At 36.0% G+C, this 11,242-nt stretch overlaps 1 protein-coding gene across 1 annotated transcript; it reads right to left on the reverse strand.

Moving 5' to 3' along the window:
- Window positions 1-476: 476 nt before the first annotated feature.
- Window positions 477-1,234, reverse strand: LOC122625158. The gene is made up of 2 exons (XM_043805105.1): window positions 992-1,234; window positions 477-932 (listed from the first exon to the last, which is right to left on the reverse strand). The coding sequence occupies exons 1-2, from the start codon at window positions 1,067-1,069 to the stop codon at window positions 696-698; spliced, it is 315 nt and encodes a 104-aa protein (XP_043661040.1). The 5' UTR covers window positions 1,070-1,234; the 3' UTR covers window positions 477-695.
- Window positions 1,235-11,242: the final 10,008 nt, after the last annotated feature.

Raw genomic sequence — 11,242 nt, forward strand, 5'->3', positions numbered from 1 at the left:
CAACAACAGCGCCAGCAGGGTCAGCGGCGTCTGCATGGCTGTGTCCAAAACAACTCCAATTCAACTGCTGTATGATGCAGCGCACCAGCGGCTTTCACAGGGACCGTCTGAAACGCTTGGCAGGAGCCGGCTGAAGGCCTGGGCGAAGACACTGGAGACACCAATGCGCGTTCCTTTCGGCCGGCGGCAACAGGCTTGCCATGCAATAAGAACAGTAAATCCTGAAATAACAGCAGAAGATACAGACGTCCAAATTGCGAACACTGACGCCAGCCCTCACCTGAACGACTCACTGTGCAGCAGCAGCAACATCAGCACCGATGCCCTCAGCATCGGCAGCAGAGGGTGTTTTTGGCCTTTGACAATTCCCTGCGACTTGACTTCTTCTTGGCACCTGGTCAATCATCACGTGCCAGCAAACAGTGGCTTGTCACCCTGGAAGAAAGAAGACTGGATTAGTTTCTCCCCTCCTAATACATTTTGTGTGTTGAAATGCATCAGGCGGCGACACACTCACCAGCGACAGCAGCAACAGCGCCAGCGGCACCGGTAGCAGGAGGTGGATCCTCGGCAAGAACCATCGGCACTTTCAGACGTCCCGCACTCCTCGCCTGGCCCTGGCCGATAACAGGGGCTTGTTGGATGGAGAAGACGACGGTCATCCGACGGACAGTTGCCTGAAGATGGAAGCAGGCCTACGCTGCCCACCTTTCCGATGCCTGCAGCAGCAACGGCAGCGGCTCATAAATGCAAACTGGCGCCGGCCCTCGGCTCTTCGGGCTCATGTAGGCGGTGACACACTCACTGGCAGCTGGGACAGCAACGGCGGAGTTGGCAGAGGGCAATGTTTTGCCGCGGCTGCCAGATGGCATACTCCTAGCTTGGCCCCTGCCCAAACCGTATTGGACCGGCAAATGATTCGACAATCCGATCTGGAAAAATAAGTATTGATTAATTTTTCCCCCACAGATTGGTATAAAATTGCATTTACGGCCAACCGGCTTCTTCCTGTTGATGACGTCACACTGCGCCGCATGCTTTTCGCCAGCCACAGTTGGAATGCATGCATTGGGGTTGACGGTCCGGATGGGCCGTTGCCTGTTATATGCTGGCACCTCCGCAGCGGCGTTGTGAGCAACGACACTGAAAGCAACAATAATATTGTTAATTACTGCTCAAAACTATAACACATTTAATCACTTACACAATTTACACACGCTTCTTGCCTAGGAGTTGTGGGACCAGCTACCGATAATGCCAACAATACCGGGAAACGCGTCGCGGGACATCGATAACAATTTGGCGGTTAAAATGCTAGAACATCGAGTACCAGACATGTTTTTCCTGCCGATATATCGAAGCCCAATAGCCCGCCAACGCTCAAAACATAAATCGGAGTGTGAGACCAGATACCGAAGCCGTTAAAAACTTCGCGTCAAACAGTCCGCCAACGCTCCAAATTTAAATCGGAGTGTGAGACCAGCTACCGATGCCGGTAAAAGCTTCGCGGGATATCGATAACAATCAGGTGGTTAAAAATACTATAACATCGAGTACCAGCCGTGTTTTTTCCTGTCGATTTATCGAAGTCCAACAGCCCGCCTTCGCTCCGAACACAAATCGGCAAGTCAGTAGCTTTTTTAACCCGGCAGTGGCGCCTGTGCAGCAGCTATTTAAAGTGAAAAACACGAAACGCAACAACAAAATGGACGGCCATAATGGAGACATAAATGAAGGATGGGCAACAGTACTATCTATCTCGTCGGATGATAGTAACCAACTTTCGTCGCCGCCGTCAATTATAGTCTCATCGCTGGACACCACGCCAACGCCTGTCTAATGCAAATCAACTTACATATTACTCTAAAATCTACTTATAACTGTCCCCTCTAATGATAAGCAATTTTTATGTTTACTTTAAACTTAAACCGATACCTTAAACTATGGCGCGCAAAATGACTACCAAGAAATCTAAAACTGTAAATTGTTGCAAACTATTTCTCCTAGTAACGTTAAATTTAAATGCGCGCATAACCGCAGCCAAGTTAACCAAAAATGTCACTCGTAAATGTAATTCCTAAATTAACACTTGTAACTAAGCGCGTATAAATACCGCAAATCCAAAAATGTAAATATGCCATAAATTGTTACTATATATTTTTAAAAAAGAAAAATCAGAGTACAATAAAAATGCCAGCGTCTATTAGGCGTTGAAAATTTAAAAAAAAAAAAAAAAAAAAAATATTCCGTGGCGCCACTATGTATATAGTACATGTAAAGTATACAATTCTACACAATACATGTCAAATATATATAATCCGTACCACCAATGTATACATATTACATAAAGAATGTAGATATAAAGCATGCCAAGTTTACATGCACAGTGGCGCCAGTATGTATATTTTACATGTATAAAGTAAACAATTCTACACAACACATGTCAAATGTATATGAGCCGTGTCGACAGTTTATACATATTACATAAAAATGTTGCTAGAAAATAGGAGAAGTATACCTACACAGTGGTGCTACTGTACACAACTGCATAAAAAATATATTAACAAAAGCTAGCAGTGGCGTCACTATAAACATATTAAATAGAGGCACGCAAAGGCTCCACTAAGTAAATGTTAATTTAAATAAGTGTGTTTAACGGCAATTTAAATAAATTTTGTTTAGGATAATAAGCAAGGGAATAAATAATTTCCGTTCAACTTTGCAAGATAAAACACTTTTAAAAAAGACCGCATTAATAAGAAAATGAGTTTATACAATGCGGCAAGACGTTATAAAAAGCCTCATTTCTTGTGTAGCAATTCGGTTTCCCGATATGTCGTCTCCTTTCCTTTTCTTTCTTTCCTACGCAGTAGAGTGTAGTGGCGCCAGTGTTGTTAAAGCTGTTGAGTATAGTGGCGGCAGTGTGGTGTGTTGGTAAAGCAGTTGTGTGTTGTTTAATACCGCTATCCGCACTGGCGCTACTATACAGAACAGCTTATACAAGTGGTGCCAATAGAAGCATCTCATTTAGAAGTGCAGGGTTGCCAGTATACACAATTAATTTAAACTGCAGTGATGCCACTATACAGCTTATGTAAAAGTTAGGTGGAGCCACTACACACAATTGGTGTAAAAAGTACAGTGGCGCACCTTATACAACGGCTTATACAAGTATAAGTATATACAAACGTCAAACACAAAGGCACAGTGGCGCTAGTATTTACATTTTACATTTAAAGTGAGGCCGGTAAAATATGTCAAGTATATATATTCCGTGGCGCCACTATGTATATAGTACATGTAAAGTATACAATTCTACACAATACATGTCAAATATATATAATCCGTACCACCAATGTATACATATTACATAAAGAATGTAGATATAAAGCATGCCAAGTTTACATGCACAGTGGCGCCAGTATGTATATTTTACATGTATAAAGTAAACAATTCTACACAACACATGTCAAATGTATATGAGCCGTGTCGACAGTTTATACATATTACATAAAAATGTTGCTAGAAAATAGGCGAAGTATACCTACACAGTGGTGCTACTGTACACAACTGCATAAAAAATATATTAACAAAAGCTAGCAGTGGCGTCACTATAAACATATTAAATAGAGGCACGCAAAGGCTCCACTAAGTAAATGTTAATTTAAATAAGTGTGTTTAACGGCAATTTAAATAAATTTTGTTTAGGATAATAAGCAAGGGAATAAATAATTTCCGTTCAACTTTGCAAGATAAAACACTTTTAAAAAAGACCGCATTAATAAGAAAATGAGTTTATACAATGCGGCAAGACGTTATAAAAAGCCTCATTTCTTGTGTAGCAATTCGGTTTCCCGATATGTCGTCTCCTTTCCTTTTCTTTCTTTCCTACGCAGTAGAGTGTAGTGGCGCCAGTGTTGTTAAAGCTGTTGAGTATAGTGGCGGCAGTGTGGTGTGTTGGTAAAGCAGTTGTGTGTTGTTTAATACCGCTATCCGCACTGGCGCTACTATACAGAACAGCTTATACAAGTGGTGCCAATAGAAGCATCTCATTTAGAAGTGCAGGGTTGCCAGTATACACAATTAATTTAAACTGCAGTGATGCCACTATACAGCTTATGTAAAAGTTAGGTGGAGCCACTACACACAATTGGTGTAAAAAGTACAGTGGCGCACCTTATACAACGGCTTATACAAGTATAAGTATATACAAACGTCAAACACAAAGGCACAGTGGCGCTAGTATTTACATTTTACATTTAAAGTGAGGCCGGTAAAATATGTCAAGTATATATATTCCGTGGCGCCACTATGTATATAGTACATGTAAAGTATACAATTCTACACAATACATGTCAAATATATATAATCCGTACCACCAATGTATACATATTACATAAAGAATGTAGATATAAAGCATGCCAAGTTTACATGCACAGTGGCGCCAGTATGTATATTTTACATGTATAAAGTAAACAATTCTACACAACACATGTCAAATGTATATGAGCCGTGTCGACAGTTTATACATATTACATAAAAATGTTGCTAGAAAATAGGCGAAGTATACCTACACAGTGGTGCTACTGTACACAACTGCATAAAAAATATATTAACAAAAGCTAGCAGTGGCGTCACTATAAACATATTAAATAGAGGCACGCAAAGGCTCCACTAAGTAAATGTTAATTTAAATAAGTGTGTTTAACGGCAATTTAAATAAATTTTGTTTAGGATAATAAGCAAGGGAATAAATAATTTCCGTTCAACTTTGCAAGATAAAACACTTTTAAAAAAGACCGCATTAATAAGAAAATGAGTTTATACAATGCGGCAAGACGTTATAAAAAGCCTCATTTCTTGTGTAGCAATTCGGTTTCCCGATATGTCGTCTCCTTTCCTTTTCTTTCTTTCCTACGCAGTAGAGTGTAGTGGCGCCAGTGTTGTTAAAGCTGTTGAGTATAGTGGCGGCAGTGTGGTGTGTTGGTAAAGCAGTTGTGTGTTGTTTAATACCGCTATCCGCACTGGCGCTACTATACAGAACAGCTTATACAAGTGGTGCCAATAGAAGCATCTCATTTAGAAGTGCAGGGTTGCCAGTATACACAATTAATTTAAACTGCAGTGATGCCACTATACAGCTTATGTAAAAGTTAGGTGGAGCCACTACACACAATTGGTGTAAAAAGTACAGTGGCGCACCTTATACAACGGCTTATACAAGTATAAGTATATACAAACGTCAAACACAAAGGCACAGTGGCGCTAGTATTTACATTTTACATTTAAAGTGAGGCCGGTAAAATATGTCAAGTATATATATTCCGTGGCGCCACTATGTATATAGTACATGTAAAGTATACAATTCTACACAATACATGTCAAATATATATAATCCGTACCACCAATGTATACATATTACATAAAGAATGTAGATATAAAGCATGCCAAGTTTACATGCACAGTGGCGCCAGTATGTATATTTTACATGTATAAAGTAAACAATTCTACACAACACATGTCAAATGTATATGAGCCGTGTCGACAGTTTATACATATTACATAAAAATGTTGCTAGAAAATAGGCGAAGTATACCTACACAGTGGTGCTACTGTACACAACTGCATAAAAAATATATTAACAAAAGCTAGCAGTGACGTCACTATAAACATATTAAATAGAGGCACGCAAAGGCTCCACTAAGTAAGTGTTAATTTAAATAAGTGTGTTTAACGGCAATTTAAATAAATTTTGTTTAGGATAATAAGCAAGGGAATAAATAATTTCCGTTCAACTTTGCAAGATAAAACACTTTTAAAAAAGACGGCATTATTAGGAAAATTAATTTATACAATGCGCCCTTACGTTATAAAAAAACTCATTTAAATAATTAAAAAGCTTCTATTGTATCAATAATAAAACATACGGGTACAAATTACAAACAACTGCTACACTCTTTTTTTGGGATTATATTCAGTCGAAATAATTAAAGATGGCATTTAAATATATATTCACCTCCCTCTTCCGCAGCCATTTTGGTTTGCGGTAATATGAACACAACGTTTGGCCACTCCTACTCCTTCTGAGACGTCCATTTTCAGTCGCAATATAAAAGACAATTCGTATGTATATGTATCTCATTTGCCCGTCGCCATTTTTGAACTGTATGTGACAGTAATAGCTAGGCCACTCCTACTCACTATTAGGCAGCAGCCATTTCGGTCACACAATTAGGAGACAGCTCATTAACATATGCATTCTTTTTTTCGGGTACCGTTTGGCATTGCGAAACTGAGGGTGTGAGCAATAGCTGTACCACTCTCACTTACTGTTAGGCAGCAGCCATTTCAGTCACACAATTATGAGACAGCTTATAAACGGGTACCGTTTTGATTTACGGAACTGATATGACGCAATAGCTATCTCACTCCTACTCCTTCTCAGGCGGCCATTTTCGGTCGCAATATAAAAGGCAATTTGTAGGTATAGTCATCTCATTTGCGCGTCGCCATTTTTGAACTGTGTGTGAGAGCAAAAGCTAGGCCACTCCTACTCACTGTTAGACAGCAGCCATTTCGCTCACACAACTAGGAGGCAGCTGATTAACATATGCATTCTTTTTTTCGGGTACCGTTTGGCATTGCGAAACTGAGGGTGTGAGCAATAGCTGTACCACTCTTACTCACTGTTAGGCAGCAGCCATTTCAGTCACACAATTAGGAGGCAGCTTATAAATACTGTGTCCCATTTTTCGGGTACCGTTTTGCATTACGGAACTGAGATGAGGCAATAGCTATCCCACTCCTACTTCTCAGGCGGCCATTTTCGGTCGCAATAGAGAAGGCAATTTATTGGTCTATGCATTTCATTTGCCGATCGCCTTTTTTGCTTGTGGCACTGAGGGTAAGAGCAATATCTAAGCGACACCCACTCTCTTGTAAGCGGTTATATTTTAATGCTATATGGCAGAGTAGATGTGAGGCAATATTTTCTGCATATTAATTATGGATTGCAAAAAAACGGTACAGGTTGAAAATGTAATGTCTTTAAATGGCACTTGGTAAGGTTTTCGATGTTAATTTATTTTATTGCCCGATAAAGAAAGTTTTTCTCAGAAGGAAATCAGGAAAGAAAAAATTCAAATTGTATATTATTGATTATTGAAAAAACGTAACCATTTAACAAAACATATTTATAAATACACAATTCAAAATTTAATGTAGGGTTGTAATATAATAAGAATTAACATATTAAAATTTAAATTTTGTTTATTTTCATGTCCAAAACGGTTACCATTTCATGTATTATTATATGTAATTAGTGTGAAGATACTTTTTCTTACAACACAAATATAACAAGAAAGGCACTCTTTTGTACAAGGGTTCTGAATGCAATTAGATTGGTAATTACTTTGTATTTATTTTTTTATTCTTTTGCAAGTATACCAATTATTTTTTGGCAGTTTTTATTTGTAATTTAACTAAAACGGTTTAAAAGTTTATATCCAAAAAATGTTTTTTTATTTAATGATGTAACCCCTTAAAAAACCAGAACTTTGCTATAATGTTATAACCTGCCTAATGTATAAATTAGAGATAATAACTGCATCAGAAAAATTGTTTAAAAAAATTCCATTGCAAACAAAAAGTTCAATCGTTCGGCATTTAACGTTAAATATTTCATTTTGTACCCAAATTTAAATATGTAACCTCTTGAACAATAACAAAACTTGGTTATAAAGTTAGACATTGCAAAAGATTCTATCGCAAACAAACGTTTTAATCGTTTGGCATTTAAAGTTACATATTTATTTTTTTACCCAAATTTGATTACGTAACCTCTTGAACAATAACAAAACTTAGGTATAATGTTAGATATTTCAAAGTATTTAAAGTGTGATAGGAATCGTAAGCGCGAGGCTTAAACTTCACAAAGTATTAGGTAAATGTGATGCATGGTGCAGGTAAAAACCGCCAAGTTAAAAAGTACATATTTTTGGGCAAAAGAACGTATTTAAAAAACCAAAGTAACAGGTAAATTTGAGGCACGGCGTAGGTAAAAACGGACAGGTACAAAATTAAATGTTATAAAATGGGTCGTTTCCGATTTCTTGCTTTTAAACTTTTCGTTTTTAGGTAGAAAACCCAATTTTTCCAATAAATCCCTTTGCTATTGGCTAAAATATTCAAAAGTGTCTTCTTCTGATTATATAAACAAATAAATGAAATTTAAATACAAAAAATATAAATATACATGGTGCAGGTAAAGAACATGTCAACAAGTACTTATTTTTGGGCAGAAGAACGTATTAAAAAAAACAAAGTAACAGGTAAATTTGAGGAACGGCGTAGGTAAAAACCGACAATTCAAAAATTAAATTTTATAAAATCGGTCCTTTCTGATTTCTTGCCTTTACACTTTTCGTTTTTTAGGCAGAAAACCCCATTTTTCCAATAAGACATTTTGCTATTGGCTAAAATATTAAAAAGTGTCTTTCTTCTGATTATATAAAATAATAAATAAAATATGAATCATTTTTAAAAACGTGAAAGAGCTATTGTCATGTTCTCAAATTAAAAATTCTTTATAAATGTATATGAATATTACCAAAAGCCATATTTTCAGATACAAAAACAAAATATACACAAATCAAAAACACAAAAAAAATTATATGTAAAGCAAAATATTAAATGTATGAACCAATATTTATTAGTATGATTGTGTAAATTACTTACATTTTTAAAAAGTCGGAAATGGTCTACAATTGTTTTGAGATTTTCTTGGAAAAATAATGCAAGCCAAAAGAATAAAAATGAAATTTCAAATTAATTTGTAGTCTATTGGCATTAAAGAATTAATTTTTACCGCTTTTTTTAATCAAAAGAACTACATTATTTGTAATAATATTGGACTTTAAAAATTTCTAACATAATGATACACTCATAAAAATGCGTACCCAAAATCGCCCTAAAAGTCACACTTTTTGCCTGTACAATCAGAAAAACGCCCTGAACATAATTGTTATTTCTTGTTTTTGGAAATTATTTAGGTTTTAGTTACATGCCAAAAATGTTTTCAATTTATTTATTATTGTGTACAATCAGAGGGATGATAATTTTCCCAAATAAAACACAAAATGCATTTAAGTCGACAAGCTGAATAGTAACAGCGTCAGCGAACGCAGCCGCTGTCGACGACAGCAGAGAAATCAGCGCAACGTTAAATGATGCAGCACAAAATGGTCGTGCAAAAAAAATCTTGAATATAAAATTGCTCTCTCTCTCATTCTTTCTCTTATATTGCCGCAAACCTTAATGACAATACACGAAAGGGAAAGAGCATAGCTAAGTTGCCTCTCATTTTCTCTTCCATATTATTGGGAACGAAAATGTTGACGTATGCGAGAGGAGTGGCCTAAATATTGCTCTCTCTAAAATTTTGGCCGTGATAAAAGAATCTTGAATATAAAATTGCTCTCTTTCATTCTTTCTCTTATAATGCCGCAAACCTGAATGACAATACACGAAAGGGAGAGAGCATAGTTAAGTTGCCTCTCATTTTCTCTCCCTATTATAGGGAACGAAAATGTTGACGTATGCGAGAGGAGTGGCCTAAATATTGCTCTCTCTAAAATTGTAGCAATCCCAAATGGCGGTGAACGAAAGAGATGAAAATATATTCAAACTGATGCTCATTTTCTGTCCTAATTTTTTCTAATTTATTTTGCATTTTTAATGTCAATCAATTGGACAATTAGTCCAGCTAGGTAAGATCTTTTACTTTTGTATCATTTTGTTTTATGGTTTTCCAACATAATTATCGATATGTATGAATGTACTCACCTGTAATAAATCCGTTATTAGAGAAGTTGGATATGTTGAATAGTTTGTATTGAATGCCGATGGAATTCCCCTGCAAAATAGGTATATTGCTTTAATTAAATAGCGTCCTTTATTGAACGATAAGGAACAAATATTAATTGCTCGCAATCCTAAACACATTGAAGCAAATATTAAGAAACACGCCATCAAAAGTTGCCAGTCTGACAAAATACATAGTTTATATGATATTGTGCAGTGGAGGCGGCATAAATATATACACCGGCGTATAAATCTATAATAAAGACACAGATTTAACACAAAATTCCTCCACCTCACACCAAAGCCATAATTTATAGGATAACGTACAATAAAAAAATATTTTGCAAAGAAACTTAAAAAGAAAACTTAAAAAAGAGTGGGCGTAACCCTTTTGGGCGGTTTGTGGGCATTGGAAAGGGCGTCGCAATTTTTTAAAATAAACTATGTTTATGCGCTCTGCCTATGTCTCTGGAATCTGCATGCTTACTTTCAAGGCGTATATTTAATTGCAGATAGTAAACCGCTATAGCTACAGCTACGCTACGAGAAGTGGGTATAAAAAGGAACGCTCTTCCCTGTTAATTTTAATGCAAATTGTCGCTCTTACCAACGCACAATATTTTCCTAAACTGAAAAACATGACTTTTCAGTTTTCCATTACTTTCCATTTTTGACTGATTCCATGTACATCTAAATTGTTTCCCGACTGATCTTCGCTGACACCTGCACAAAAATCAACAATTTGACAGTAACGGCAATAACACAGTTGTGCCCTTTTCTTTCATTCACTTTCTTCGCCTTAGCTGGCTCTCCCAATATTATTTTAGAACCATTTAGAAAAACTAAGAAATATCGCAAAGTTTACAAAACGTAGTAATTACAAGATTTTGGTATGCTATTTGCAGTAATAGCATTCATGTTTTATTAAATTTTTTAAGAGTCCTTAACAAGGGTATAGCTTTATTAAACAAATTTCGTAATAAAAAATGTGTATATTGATTATATAGATATAACATAGTTTTAATGCTCATGTTATAAATAATACTTTATAAAATCCAAAAATGTTTATGTTATTTCCAGTAATGGCTTATATGTTTTATTAAATTTTTATCCTAAACAAGTGTATAGCCATATTATACAAATTTCGTAATCAAAAATGGGTATATTGGTTATATAAATATAAGATAGTTATAATCTACAGATGCTCATAAAATAATACTTTATAGAAGTTAAAAATGTAGTCAAAGTAGATAAAGCATACTTGGTGGTTACTTGTAATTTTTCTATCGACGATTTAATTCGACCAGTTTGGTCAAATTCATTAGAATACGTAATTTAAGAACAACAAACTATTACAAATCTTCAAGAATTGCAAAATCAT

Source organism: Drosophila teissieri, chromosome 2L (genome assembly GCF_016746235.2).
Source record: "Drosophila teissieri strain GT53w chromosome 2L, Prin_Dtei_1.1, whole genome shotgun sequence".
Classification (NCBI taxonomy): domain Eukaryota; kingdom Metazoa; phylum Arthropoda; class Insecta; order Diptera; family Drosophilidae; genus Drosophila; species Drosophila teissieri.